Below are 15,194 nucleotides of genomic sequence, written 5' to 3' on the forward strand. Positions count from 1 at the left end.
AAAAGTTATGATACGATAACATAAGGTTATAATTGTTAAATAAACTTATGTAACAATAAATGCTTACTCTAGGAAATGTCGAAACGCATGGTAAATAAACAATGATATTAATAGTTCATAATTACTCCAATAAATGCACAACGTGCATCAAGTTTTTCACCTTGTGACGCACTCGATGCAACTTCCTGACGATAATTAAAAAAATAGAAACCTCACTAACTCTACAACCGCACGCAAACCACTAGCTATCTCATCTGTGTGATTTTTCAAAATGATTCAAAAATATTCTTGCTTATTTTTAGTGTTTGTTCCAATTTCCGTGATTTCGGCCCACCACCACCGTAAGTACCAAAGTACTACATTCTACAATTACTATAGTTATAAAATTCTAGGACTAATTTATTACTGTCGCCCCCCTTACGTCTGCACGGAACTCTCTCGCTGCCGATCCCCCAACGACTTGCTTTTTTTCCAGAAAAACTACTGCGGTTTTGGTGCCAACGAAGCCAAAATTTGCTGCCCGATGCTGACAGAGACAACTACAAGCAGCTCCCGCATTATCAGAAAAAACGACGACGTAGTCGGCCACAAAAATTTTCGACTTCTGCCTTTCGATAAGTGTGGTGTTGTTTCTAGTCGGTTGAGGATTACTGCAGGGGTCAGTTGTAGTCTGGGGGAATTTCCTTGGATGGCCTTGATAGCGTACAAAACAGGTAAATAGGAAAATAGGTGGTGTTGAAAAAACTCATTGCAACTAATTCTTAAAGAAAATATTACGAGGTAAAGTTTACAGTTTTATTTGTACGAAGGTCAAGCGAGTAATTCATTTAATTACACTTAAAGTTCTAATTAATTAAATTAAGTGGTGCGATTTTCTTAACAAAATTTTGTGAAGCAGCCCCGTAGCTAGAAAACTTATTCAGGGGGGGGCAAGTTTGTCGACAGAGGGGGCTTCATGTAAATATTTATATTTTAATAATACACTCAGGTAACTGCTTTATTTTTTCTGAGTTTTTATATTTGAAAGAACATTAAAATAATTGGAAACGTCGATTTTTTACGCTAAATTTTCGTAAAAACCTGTCCAAAAAATTAGTACGGTACTTGGTTAAAATGCTGGTTAAAACAGAGAATGTAGATTCACAAACAGCTGTACTGCATCCAAAAATTTGTGTAGTGGCCATATAGGTAAAATCCAATTTGTTTGAGTTTATTTTTTTGCATGTTTAGTACATATTTTAAAAATCCGACTTCGAAACCAAATATTTCGAAAATTTTGGTACGGAACCATGAACTCGTCATGTTTTTTTAAACTCGTCGAGATGTGTATTTCAGAATTTTTTGTCAACTTTAACAAAAGCTCAATTTTTGGAAACCCATATAAAATTTTTGACTTTTCCCAAGCATTTTCGAAAATTACCAAAAGAATTCCTTTGTTCATCTCGATTTCTTCCAAAAATCGTTTTGGATTCAATTTTTTTGAAAATTCTTACATTTTTTCCAGAATCGACGGGAGAAATATGGCAATTTTTGAGAACCTGTATCAAATTTTTGACTTTTTTTCAAGCACGTTCGAGATTACCAAAAGGGATTCCTTTATTGATTTCGATCTCCAGATGTTGTTTTTAATTATTTTTTCGAAAATTCGTACAATTTTTCCACAATCGCCAAAAGAAATATGGTAATTTTTGAGAAATTTTGAAAATTCCAGCTCGAAACCGAGTATTTCGAAAATTTTGATCCGGAACCTTGAACCTGTCATGTTTTTTTAAGCTCGTCGAAATCTATATTTCAGAAATTTTTGTCAACTTTTACGAAAGTTCAATTTTTGAAAACCCATATAAAATTTTTGGCTTTTCCCAAGCATTTTCGAAAATTACCAAAAGAGATTCCTTTGTTCATCTCGATTTCCAGAAATCGTTTTGGATTCAATTTTTTTGAAAATTCTTACATTTTTTCCAGAATCGACGGGAGAAATATTGCAATTTTTGAGAACCTGTGTCAAATTTTTGACTTTTTTTCAAGCACGTTCGAGATTACCAAACGGGATTCCTTTATTGATTTCGATCTCCAGATGTTGTTTTTGGTTGTTTTTTCGAAAATGCGTACAATTTTTCCACAATCGCCAAAAGAAATATGGTAATTTTTGACAAATTTTGAAAAATCGAGCTCGAAACCGAGTATTTCGAAAATTTTGATCCGAAACCATGAACCTGTCATGTTTTTTTAAGCTCGTCCAAATCTGTATTTCAGAATTTTTTGTCAACTTTTACGAAAGTTCGATTTTTGAAAACCCATATAAAATTTTTGACTTTTTCCAAGCATTTTCAAAAATTATCAAAAGAGACTCCTTTGTTCATCTCGATTTCCAAAAATCGTTTTGGATTCAATTTTTTTGAAAATTCATACAATTTTTCCAGAATCGACGGGAGAAATATGGCAATTTTTGAGAACCTGTGTCAAATTTTTGACTTTTTTTCAAGCACGTTCGAGATTACCAAAAGGGATTCCTTTATTGATTTCGATCTCCAGATGTTGTTTTTGGTTATTTTTTCGAAAATTCGTACAATTTTTCCAGAATCGCCAAAAGAAATATGGTAATTTTTGAGAAATTTTGAAAATTCGAGCTCGAAACCGAGTATTTCGAAAATTTTGATCCGGAACCATGAACCTGTCATGTTTTTTTAAGCTCGTCCAAATCTATATTTCAGAATTTTTTGTCAACTTTTACGAAAGTTCAATTTTTGAAAACCCATATAAAATTTTTGACTTTTCCCAAGCATTTTCATTATCAAAAGAGACTCCTTTGTTCATCTCGATTTCCAAAAATCGTTTTGGACTCAATTTTTTTGAAAATTCTTACAATTTTTCCAGAATCGACGGAAGAAATATGGCAATTTTTGAGAACCTGTATCAAATTTTTGACTTTTTTCAAGTACGTTCGAGATTACCAAAAGGGATTCCTTTATTGATTTCGATCTCCAGATGTTTTTGGTTTTATTTGGTTGAAAAGTCGTAAAATTTTTCAGCAATCGCCAAACGAAATGTAATTTTTGAACTTTGAAACCGAATGTTTCGAAAATCTTGATCTGGGACCATCTAGACCTTGTATTTTTTGATTGAGCTCGTCGAGATCAACATTTCAGATTTTTTTGTGGATTTTTAGTCAACTTCAACAAAAGCTAAATTTTTGAAAATCTATAAAATGTTTTTGACTTTTCCCAACCGTTTTCGAAAATTAGCAAAAGGGATCTCTTTATCGATTTCGATCTCCAAATGTTGTTTTTGGTTTTATTTTCTCGAAAATTTGTACAAATTTTCCAAAGCCGCCAAAAGAAATGTAATTTTTGAGAAATTTTGAAATGTCGACTTTGAAACCGAATTTTTCGAAAATCTTGGTCTGGGACCATAAAGACCTTATGTTTTTGGATTAAGCTCATCGAGATCTACATCTCGGAATTTTTTGTTGATTTTTTGTTAATTTCAACAAAAGCTCAATTTTTGAAAATCCATATACATTTTTTGACTTTTCCCAAGCATCTTCGAAAATTAGCAAAATGGATCTCTTTATTGATTTCGATCTACAGATGTTATTTTTGGTTTTATTTTTTTGATATTTCGTCGAATTTTTCCACAATCGCATAAAGAAATAACTTTTTTTTTAAGTCATCACTTTTGAGATTTTTTAGAAATTTTAGGTAGAAACCCAATATTTCGTAAATTTTGCTCCGGGAGCATGAACATGTTTTTCGATTAAGCTCATCGAGATCTATATTTCAGAATTTTTGTCAACTCTAACAAAAGCTCAATTTTTGAAAACTAAATAAATTTTGACTTTTCTTAAGCATTTCCAAAAATTACCAAAAGTCATTCTTTTATTTATTTCAATCTTCAGATGTTGTTTTTGGTTTTATTTGATCGAAAATTTGTAAAATTTTTCTAGAATCGTCAAAAGAAATAGGAGTATAATTTTTGAGAAATTTTAAAAAGTCGACTTGGAAACCGAATAGCAGCAAGACCTTATGTTTTTTGACTAAACTCGTCGAGATCTACATCTCAAAATTTTTTGTAGATTTTCAGCCAATTTCAACAAAAGCTCAATTTTTGAAAATCTATAAAAAAAATTTGACTTTTCCCACGCATTTTCGAAAACTAGCAGAAGGGATCTTTTTATTGATTTCGATCTCCAAATGTTTTTTTTTTTGGTTTTATTTTTTCGAAAATTCGTACAATTTTTCCAGAGCCGCCAAAAGAAATGTAATTTTTGAGAAAGTTTGAAATGTCGACTTTGGAAGCGAATTTTTGAAAAATCTTGGTCTGGGACCATCAAGACCTTATGTTTTTTGATCAAGCTCATCGAGATCTACATCTCAGAATTTTTTGTCGATTTTTTGTCCATTTCAATAAAAGCTCAATTTTTAGAAAATCCATATAATATTTTTGACTTTTCTCAAGTACATAGTAGGCTATGGAATAAAATGTGACATGTTCATTTTTTTATACGGTCCAGATCAACGGTAGTGTGATACTGCCAAATAATATACCATGTAAGAAAATAAAGGTGGGGCGGGTGGGGCCAGTTAATATGCTTCGGCAATCGGCATTATATTGAAATTTTATTACTAATTTGAAATTTATAATGTATGAGTCTTCCAGGGGGGGCAACCACAACTGCTAGGGGGGGCTCAGCCCCCTCTTGCCCCCCCGTAGCTACGGGGCTGTTGTGAAGTCGCATTTAAAAATGTTTGAGATGACGTTACCCTTCAAGGTTATATTAAATAGGCAAACGGAAACGGCAGACCGACTTTTCGTGTTCTAGAAGCTCTGAAACATCCAGAAAACGTAGTTCAGGTTCAAATATTTAAAAAATGCTCCGATTACAACTGAGCTGTGAAAAGATTGGTTTTTCTCCTATAATTATATGTACCTACATACTTCAGATATATGTATTACGTCGGCTATAATTTAATTTTTGATGTAATGTGGGATTTTCCCATTTACTAATATTACTAATATTTGTTTTACTGACCTGATTAAAAGCGAAAGGTGGAACAGAGAATGTTTTAAGTGACTGTTCAAAAAAAATACAAATCCTGAATTGCAAAAAAAAATAGAATAAGAAAAATAAATGCTTAATTTCTTGTTTAAAATTCGTGTATTATAACACAACATAAACCAATGAAGTTTTTAACATTAAATATAATACTTTTTGAGGCCATTTTTTATTCTTTGTGAGATGCCATTAAACTTAGCTTTTCGTATTGAAAATCGAATTAATGCAATTTTGCTGAAAATCTTTCATTTTGTTGCGCAACTACTTTCCAAGGAAGCAAATCATCTTCAGCCAGCGGGTTCACCGATATTCAAACGAGTTTTCTCGGTCGTTCTTCGAAACATTTCTTAATAAATATTCACCAGATTACAATAATGTAATTTCCGCATTATAACACGTAAAAACGTGTTTACGTCGTTCTAAATCCGACTGTCAAAAGTCACGCTTATAAAATTTTTTTAGGAAATTCCACGACCCAACAGGACTTCAAATGTGGCGGAACATTAATCACCGACCAATACGTCCTGACAGCTGCACACTGCATCGACAACCAAACAATGTAAGCAATCATTCCCAACAAGTCTAAACATGTCCAACGGTACCATTTTTTCAAGCTTAGGAGCCCGTTTGGGCGAATACAACATAAACACAGAGCGAGATTGTGACCCGAATGGCCAACATTGCCAACCTCCTGTGCAAGATTTATTAACTGACAAAACCATCATTCATCCATTTTACGACCCATCGAGTTTTATTAATGATATAGCTTTAGTCAGACTAGCGACACCAGCGAGTTTTAGTGGTAGGTACTTGGTGGTACAAAGCGTCTGGATAAAGTCGTACTATTGTAGACAACGTCAGCCCTATTTGTCTCCCAGTCGGTGAACTTCTAGATGTGGATCTGGTTGGACGGGAGTTGACAGTGGCAGGATGGGGAACCACCGAAGACGGTAATACGACTGCCACCCTTCGCAAGGTTTCCGTCCCGGTGGTACCCACCCCCACGTGCCGCCGCTTGTACCGCGGTCTCAAACCCATCTCCCGGAAACAGATTTGCGCAGGGGCCGACCATGGCAAAGACTCGTGCGCCGGGGACAGCGGAGGCCCCCTCAAACGCGTCGATTCCATCGACGGTACGCCACGGTACGTCCAGTACGGGATAGTGTCCTTCGGGCCGTCGAAGTGCGGTCTGAGTAGGCGACCAGGAATCTACACCAACGTCCAGAAATACATGGAGTGGATCTTAGACAACCTAGAGTAACCGGGAAAACCTAATTGCGCAATCTTATTACTATACAAAAAAAATTCGTGTTCATTCATGTTGTAGTTTTATTCACCTTTAAAACCACACATGAGGGTTTGAGATTCCTGAATGAGTACCGCTACCGTTTTGCTAATGTTAAGCAGTGACGTTGAGAGACTGCAACATTTAAAAGACTACAAGGACGGTTTCCAATCAGTGGTTCGCAAGTACTCGCTCGAAATGGGCTGCAGACTGAGTTTGAGGTTCGGCGTTTTCGTGGTTGTTTGTGCCTGGCTTGTGGCTGCGCGTAAGTTGCTAAGGCCGTTTTTGCCTGGTGGTGGTACCACGATTTTTGGGTTCGCTCTAAAACAAAAAGTAACTCAAGTGTTTATTAGTTTTAGTGGTGCTTTAGTATGTTTAAGTTAGTACCGGTACGATAACTGGGAAATCCAGTTCCGCTTGTGAAATTACTTGCGATTAAGAAAAGTCGAATTGTTCGCAGGTAACTCTGTAGTTCAAGGTTTCATTTTCGTGATAATTTTTGTTGTGAGGTTGGTTTTACAGTTCATGATTATTTCTTGTGGAGATTAGGATCTGAACCAGTTTCTCGGGTTCATTCTTCGGAGATTGCTACTGTCTGATAAATTTTCTTTTTTTTTTGAGGTGCCCGTGTGTTCATCGTTATTATTGTTTTAGTGTGAAGAATGCGGTTTTTCTGCTTTTTACAGATCTGTTAAATAACTGAAGTATTGTTTATAATCTAGTAAAGTGGATTCTCGAGAAGTCGCGTATTCAAGTGTGTACTTACTTTTTTTTAAAGAAAAATTACGCAAAACTTAAAAAAAACATTTAATTTTGGTGTGATTTTTTTACAAATTAGTGACCTTTTATTCGTTTCGTGTGTCAAATTATTATTTTTTTTTAACAATAAAAATTCGGTCAGACGGATCAGCCTTCAGTCTGTATCGGGGAAGCAATTTAAGTATAAATTACATAGCGATTACGTTATGTTATGGTGCTGTAAATAAATCATACGTTATTATTCCATTAACCCCTTGGGAAATACAATTACTCTTAGTACAGTACGATCCGGCTGAAGAATTTGCTATTAATAAACACTTCATACAAAGTGTCACAGTATTTTAGAAATTTTCAACATTTTGGATCGACTGATAACGAAATTTTATGCGTAATTATTGGATTCCTCAGACGCCAAATTCCGTATTCTACACCAGCTGCCACGAATGACGTACATAAGGAGGAAGATTGCGCTATTATTATTTTACTTAAAACAAAAGTTCAAGGCTTGAGTCATTTTACAATTTTCGTGTGTGAATTCTTTTCGTAGTCGAACTGTAATTACGTTTCTCCAAAATAAATCGGATCGATTTATTATTATAACAATATCTCAGCGACATTTATAATTACGAAATAATTGTTATCACGGTTTTGAAAGCACGTGTCGTGGTAAAACCCAGACAAGAAGAGTGGGGGTGTTTTTAAAAGAAATGGGTACGAGAAAGTGTGATAAAATTGTAAGTCAATGTTCTTCTGCTTGGACAAGGTTTTCTTTTTTGTTGATAATTCGTGAACTATTCAGCTGTTTTCTGTTTGTTTACTGTTCCAGTTTCATTCATGTTTAATTTATCTTCAGTTCTTTGAAACCGTTTTTCATTTTTCGTTTTCTAGCCATATGTAAACAGGTGTAACAAATTGAAAAAAAAACATTAATATTTATAAGTACAAAAATAAAATTTTGTATATTGAAATTAACATAAAACGTTTCACACGACGTGTAGTCTTTAAGTTCTTTTTTTTTTGTTTTACCTGCAAAACATTTCCTGAATTTAACTTTTGGTTCATAATTATCTGCTTTTGAGGGGTAAAACACGTAATAAAATTTACATATTCATCGATTTCAAAAAATGTTTGCTGAATTAAGTACTAATAAAGTTTGTAAGTAGGTACTTCAGTGTCAAAATTCATCACTAAAGACGGAATGTCCTTGATAGATTTAAGGATTATTTATTTATTTATCTTCTCTAAAAGTTGTTATTGGGAGTGGAGTGCCTCAGGCTCCATATTCGGTCTTTTACCCTTCATTCTTTACGCGACTGATCTAAATATACCTCGTCTCTTTTTAACTAATTTATTATATATTCAATTCTCGTTTGAAATTATTTATTCCTATTACATCAGAATCTAATTACCATACGTCATTCATCACCAAGAATGTCTACATACACAGCGTAAACGTCAAACCGAACACCATCTCTAACGAATCTCACTCATATTTCCCCTTTGCCATAACCAGAATTCGGGGTCACCCACAATTATCATCACTAATAACTCTCACACAAAAAAGAGGTCGCATCAAACCAGTACCACACCATCATCTACGCACCATCACCGTCATTACCAAACCTGTCTTTCCAACACTCGAACTTATTTTTAGTTAATGCAAACGACAACAACATCGACGTTGTTTTTCCAGAATGGGTGCCCGCAGAGGAGTTCTGCAGGACGCCCGACCGGGAATTGGGCGACTGCATCGTGGTCAGCGACTGCAAGCCCATGATGGACGTGCTGGACGCGGTGTCGCAGCCCATCCCCCCGAAAATCATCCAACTCCTGAAGGCGTACCAGTGCGGGTTTAGCGGCAAGAACCCCAAGGTGTGCTGCCCGTCCAAGCCCATCATCGTGGAGGGGGTGAACACGGCAGAGGCGGCACTGCCGCCGGACGTTTCGAATCACAGGAACCTGGGGCTGATCCCGCGGGAGTGCGGCGACATGGACACCGGGGATAAGATCATTCACGGGAATAAGACGGTGTTGTTCGAGTTTCCGTGGATGGCGCTGCTGTCGTATAGGACCAGTGAGTGTCTTCAGACCCGATGACGTCTTTAAATGCTTATTATTCGACAATCATCGGGTTTTCACCTATTGTTAGAAAATTGGGACACCTCAGTTTTCTCTTTTCCGATTTTCTTTAATCATGTAATTGTTGCAGATCGTGGTCCGGACTTCCGCTGCGGCGCCTCAATAATCAACGAAAGGTACATCCTCACCGCCGCCCACTGCATCACCAACCTGAAGAACCCACTGTAAGTACCACGACCCCCACCAACCCATTTTGTACCTTCGTCGGTTTCCAGAATAGGTGTCCGCGTCGGAGAACACAACATCCAAACCCCAGTCGACTGCGAAGTCTCCAGAGAGGGAGTCCGCACTTGCTCTCCTCCTCACCAGGACCTCGCCATCGAAGACATCATCCCGCACCCGGACTACAACACCAAACTCTACACCAACGACATCGGTTTACTCCGAGTCAGCCAAATGGACTTCTCCCAAGGTACCCCAAATCCAAATTTTGAACCAAACTAAAATTTCAATTCCAGATAACATCAAGCCCATCTGTTTACCTCTAGAAAAAGCCCGGACTTACAACTTCACCAACCGCAACTGCGTGGTCACCGGCTGGGGGGTCACGGAGAAGGGGCGCCCCAGTCCCGAGCTCCTCAAGGTCCAGATTCCCACCATGAGTAACGAGGAGTGCAGCAATATTTACAAGAACGTTACCACTATTAATCACCGGCAGTTGTGCGCTGGGGGCAAAACTAGGAGTGATTCGTGTGCGGGGGACAGTGGAGGCCCGCTCCAAGCACCGGCTAACATTTTCCGCAACGTTCGCTTGGTCCAGCAGGGGGTAGTGTCCTTCGGACCTAGGGACTGCGGGAGGGAGGGGCTGCCGGGGGTGTACACGAGGGTGGCGTATTACATGGACTGGATTTTGGACAATATGAGGGCGTGAGAGGTGAAGACTGTACTTACAATGACTAGACTGCCGATAGATGACGCGATTTTGCTAAGTGAAGATGGAAAATAATTTAAGTTAGGTTATGTTGTGCTTATTTATATGTGTTTTGTACACCGAGAAATAGATTTTTTTATTAATGGGTGTGTTTTTTTGTAATAATGTCGGGATGGATAATAATAGTTAATTATCAAAATATGATTGCCGGTTACGTTGCTAATTTCAGTGATTAATAATAAATAAGTACCCAGTTTTTTATAATTTCGTTAACAATAATAGAGGGTTTTTTGAATTTTTAAAACTGACTTTATAGTTTTTTCAAAACGAATATAAGGATTGATTTAAGCACTTAAAACTACCCAATTTTTGGTTCTTTATTGTACATATAAAATTATTAAATTTGTGATATAAAATCCCGGGGTCATGGTGACTCGGTTTCATGGTCAAACAATGATAATAAGCATCCACAAAAAACGAATGTTCCAGCGATCGTCAAACGTTACGCACTTCTGAATATATACGTTGTTCTGTGACAAAATGGATAATATTAAAATAGTCTTTAAAACTAATAAAAATCATTATGAAGATATTGGAATATAAAACTTGTAAAAAATTTTAGTGATGAAAGGTACAAAGGAGAGTGAATATGCAGAAAAATTCTGGTTAAATTCTGCCCTTGAAGTCGTTTTTAAACTGTGTAAATCTTGAGAAATGGATTTACATAAACTAGAAACAATAGATGTTATGCAACCAGTTATACACCGAGATTGTCAAAACAGCACTGGTATATTTTTTCAAAAATCTGCATGCCTCGGGTAAAAACTCAACACGGATTCATAAATCACCATGAAGGAGTATGTTATTTTATAAATATTTTTTATTTATTCGGCAAAATTTTAAGATGACGCCATCATTTTTTGGGGAGGCATAAACGAATAGTAAATTATGATTAACTACTAATCATACTTCTAATAATATTTAATCTTGATAACTAAAACTAGTATGTTAGGTAACTCCACTTATCTTGGTGTTTGCTTTCCATTTACTTCATAAACCCACCTATACTTCTCTAAATTCTAATGAATCTTCCCACTTGGAAGATTTTCTTGCAGGAATCCCCATGTTGAGACCTTGTAACCTTGTTAACGGTTTCTAGTAAGGTGGGGCAAAATGGCGAGGTAATTCCCAGTAGAGTAACGACCTGTGACGCATAATTACCTCCTTTAAAGCTATAGAACACACCCTCCATATCAGACTGATGACCACCAAAAAGAGCTGTTTCTCTTATTGTGCATACACACCATGCACTGTGTGGGGATTTAAGAACTTTTCCACTTAACAAAGCGCTAGTACGTCTCTGTTCACCCAGATAGACTAATTCGAAGTCATTATTGTGACACATTTTAAAACTCGTTAAATATCTAAACCCAAACTCAGGATTATCGCTTTCATTAAATATTACTTAAATGGAAGATTAGTCCGAAGAGAGTTAGTTTCACGTGGACTTTTTCAATGTCGTGGCTTCTTCTTCTGTACTTTTTTGCTCCAGTGCGGGCACGTAAGTAAACAAATACCTAATAATCGGGTTATTGTTAACACAATTAGCACCTCGCTTCTAACTTTTAAATAAACTCGTCCAATCTAGAATGGGACGTTATTTGGAACCCTCCCAACACCAACGGTTGCACAACTCCCGACCAAAAACCGGGATCGTGTCTGCAAATATACAACTGTCAACCGATGCTGGATTTTCTGGATAAAGTACGTCAACCGATTCCGCCTGAAACCGAAAAACACCTGAAATCGTACCGGTGTGGAACTGATAGAGGAAAACCAAAAATCTGCTGCCCTTCAGGTCTTATAATTATAGACAACGAAAAATTGGAAGACAGTATTGTATTCCCCGACGTTTCGACCCACAGGAATTTTCGCCTTCTACCAAAGAACTGCGGGCACTTCGACGCCGATAACAAAATCGTCAATGGAGAAAAAACTGGACTTTTTGAGTTCCCGTGGATGGCGCTGTTATCATATCGGACTCGTTTGTAAATTTGGTTTCTATTTTGACTATTACCGAGTGTGACTTTTAGGAAATGGGCCACAATTTAAGTGTGGAGGCACTATTATCAACCAAAAGTATATTCTAACAGCGGCTCATTGCTTAGCAAACTTGAAGACCCCACTGTGAGTACCACAACACCGCTATTATTACTATTATTATTATTATTAAATTGTTGAAACAGAATTGGAGTCCGAGTTGGAGAACACAACATTCGTACTCAGAAGGACTGCGAGTTTGACAAATGGAACGGGGAAATTTGCGCACCCCCGTACCAAGATCTGGGGGTTGAAGCCGTTATCACGCACCCGGAGTTCAGTTCCAGGTACTTGAGCAACGACATCGGGCTTATACGGGTGTCACCCATCGACTTGTCGCAAGGTTCGTACAAGTATTCCTGTTGTTCGTGTACCAATCAAGATTTTTTTAGAAAACAGCAGACCCGTGTGCCTTCCCCTAGCCGAGTCCAGGGATTACAACTTCACCAACCGCAACGTCTTCGTCGCCGGGTGGGGGATAACCGAAAGAGGAACCCCGAGTCCCGAGCTCCTGAAGGTCGCTCTTCCCGTTGTTCCCTTGAAGGAATGCGAAGACGCGTACGCGAAAACCGCTAGAGTGGATAATCGGCAGCTGTGTGCTGGTGGAAGGAATAAGAAGGATTCGTGTGGAGGCGACAGCGGGGGTCCTCTTCATGCCCAGGGACGCATAAATGGGGACACCAGGCTCGTCCAACAGGGAATAGTTTCGTTTGGACCCATAAGGTGCGGAGAGGTTCCGATTCCGGGGGTGTACACCAGGGTAGCGGCTTTTATGGACTGGATTTTGGATAATATAGAACCGTGATTGACTATTATGATTTTGTTTTGTACTGACACTATTTATTTTTTATTAAATTTTAAAAAGTGGCCTGTGAGTTTTTTAAATCAAATCCTCTTGAAATTAAATTACGAAAGAGATCGTTATGTTGTTGGAAAACTTGGAAAAAATTAATCACTAATGACTTCTAGACTTAGAACAATTACCTGGATATACGTGGGATATTGATAATGCTTCAGACAAAACACAGCGCTTGATAAAACCACACAATCCGACCCTGGGCTCTCACTGATAATTTTTCGCTTAAAAAACTATTAAACGTTAATATTCCAAGAAACACAAAACTCTTTAAAAACAACTTACTACATTTCTTGAATTTAGTAACACACAGGACTCAACAATGTTGACCACGTTGCTACTTTTACTCTTTGTTTGCACAGCTCACGCACGTAAGTACCTACTCCACTAGTACTCCTCTAGTTTGTTAAAATTTTAGAATCCAATGGCTGTCAAACCCCAGACAAACAACCAGGTTTCTGCATAGTGGTTCAATCATGCAAAACCTTGTCTGACTTTGTTTCCAAACTTCCAAAACCCTTCTCACCAGCGATCCGCGAAAAAATAAAAGCGTACCAATGTGGTGTGTCCGGAAACAAAGCCAAAGTATGTTGTCCATTAAAACCCATCATTGATCAGTCTGGAGGAGGTTCCGAGGGCTTCCAATTCCCTGACGTCTCCAACCACAGGAACATCAATCTCTTACCGAAGAGCTGTGGTCATTTGGACACCTTCGTCAACAAGGTAGTGAATGGTAACGAAACGGTTTTGTTTGAGTTCCCATGGATGGCACTTTTGTCGTACCAGACCAGTACGCACTGACATTGTTGTGAAACCGAGTTTATAAATTGTGTGTTGTAGAAAGGGGACCAGATTTTCGCTGTGGTGGTAGCATCATCAACGAAAACTACATACTCACGGCAGCCCACTGCGTCGTCAATGTCGAAAGAGCGGGACTCAAACTGTAAGTACCCCACTTTAAAATTACACTTTATCAATTTTGAAACCAGAATTGGAGTCCGTGTTGGAGAGTACGACCTTCGTACTACGACAGACTGCCAAACGGATAACGGAGAAGAAATATGTTCTCCTCCGGTGCAAGACCTAGCAATTGAAAAAGTTATCCCTCATGCGAGATTCGACAGCAAGTCCATCCTCAACGATATAGCACTCATTCGAGTTTCCAAAATCGATCTAGAGCAAGGTACCAAATCCACTATTTCGAGTACCATTTAACCCCCTGTTTTAGAAAACACACAACCTGTGTGTCTGCCCCTGGGTAACACCGGTAACTTCAATTACACCAACAGAAGAGTGGTTGTGACTGGCTGGGGGAAGACCGAAAAAGGTGCAGCAAGTCCTGTTCTCCTTAAGGCAGAACTTGAAGTTTCTCCTCGAAAAGAATGCCAAGAAAAACACACTCGTAACAAGATACAGGACACCCAGCTGTGTGCTGGTGGGCAAGGGGGCCCGAAGGCCGCCGATTCGTGTAACGGGGATAGCGGAAGCCCTTTGCACTCCTTGGAGTTCCTTCACGAGGAGCCTAGATACATCCAGCAGGGAATAGTTTCCTTCGGGCCGAGCGACTGCGGAAAAGTAGACATTCCGGGGGTCTATACCAGAGTGGCTTCCTATCTGGACTGGATCCTGGACCAGCTACAACCGTGATCTTTCATTATTTGTATTACTCTTGACAAATACTCGTAAATAAACTCTGAATGCTAATGTTTTGTTACGTGAGTACCACAATCAGTCAAATTGGAGAGCACAACATTCGAACCCATAAAAACTGTGAGATTGATAAATGGGCTTATACCAGTAAAATTAGTTGATAAAACTACACAATCCGCTACTGGTCTCCAATTGACAATAATTTATAGTTCAAAAAGCACTTAAAAATCTATTAATAAAAACAATCATCATTAAAAACAACTAACCAGATTCCTTCAATTTAGTAACACACGGCTCCCAACAATGTTAACCACGTTACTACTTTTACCCTTTCTTTACACAGCTCACGCACGTAAGTACCTACTCCACTAGTACTCCCCTATTTGTTAAAATTTCAGAATCGAATGGGTGTCAAACCCCAGACAAACAACCCGGTTTCTGCATAATGGTTCAATTTTGCAAAACCATGTCCGACTTCGTG

The 15,194-nt window shown here is 38.1% G+C and overlaps 3 protein-coding genes across 3 annotated transcripts; all 3 read left to right on the forward strand.

The window, feature by feature from the left end:
* Nucleotides 1-247: 247 nt before the first annotated feature.
* Nucleotides 248-10,250, forward strand: LOC135126445 (uncharacterized). Its single transcript, XM_064052492.1, has 10 exons — nt 248-341; nt 393-713; nt 5,516-5,612; nt 5,668-5,855; nt 5,905-6,310; nt 6,461-6,603; nt 8,791-9,171; nt 9,307-9,400; nt 9,452-9,648; nt 9,695-10,250. The coding sequence occupies exons 1-10, from the start codon at nt 272-274 to the stop codon at nt 10,105-10,107; spliced, it is 2,310 nt and encodes a 769-aa protein (XP_063908562.1). The 5' UTR covers nt 248-271; the 3' UTR covers nt 10,108-10,250.
* Nucleotides 10,251-10,898: 648 nt separating this feature from the next.
* Nucleotides 10,899-13,012, forward strand: LOC135125990 (serine protease grass-like). The gene is made up of 6 exons (XM_064051773.1): nt 10,899-10,964; nt 11,267-11,668; nt 11,756-12,151; nt 12,201-12,294; nt 12,354-12,550; nt 12,600-13,012. The coding sequence occupies exons 2-6, from the start codon at nt 11,623-11,625 to the stop codon at nt 13,010-13,012; spliced, it is 1,146 nt and encodes a 381-aa protein (XP_063907843.1). The 5' UTR covers nt 10,899-10,964; nt 11,267-11,622.
* A 373-nt stretch (nt 13,013-13,385) lies between these two features.
* Nucleotides 13,386-14,710, forward strand: LOC135126446 (melanization protease 1-like). Its single transcript, XM_064052493.1, has 5 exons — nt 13,386-13,434; nt 13,482-13,853; nt 13,904-14,006; nt 14,053-14,246; nt 14,292-14,710. Exons 1-5 carry the CDS (start codon nt 13,386-13,388, stop codon nt 14,708-14,710), a joined length of 1,137 nt encoding a protein of 378 aa, XP_063908563.1.
* The last annotated feature ends 484 nt before the right edge of the window (nt 14,711-15,194 follow it).

Source organism: Zophobas morio, unplaced genomic scaffold (genome assembly GCF_036711695.1).
Source record: "Zophobas morio isolate AGI-343-1 ecotype UQ-CSIRO unplaced genomic scaffold, CSIRO_AGI_Zmor_V1 ptg000010l, whole genome shotgun sequence".
NCBI lineage: Eukaryota > Metazoa > Arthropoda > Insecta > Coleoptera > Tenebrionidae > Zophobas > Zophobas morio.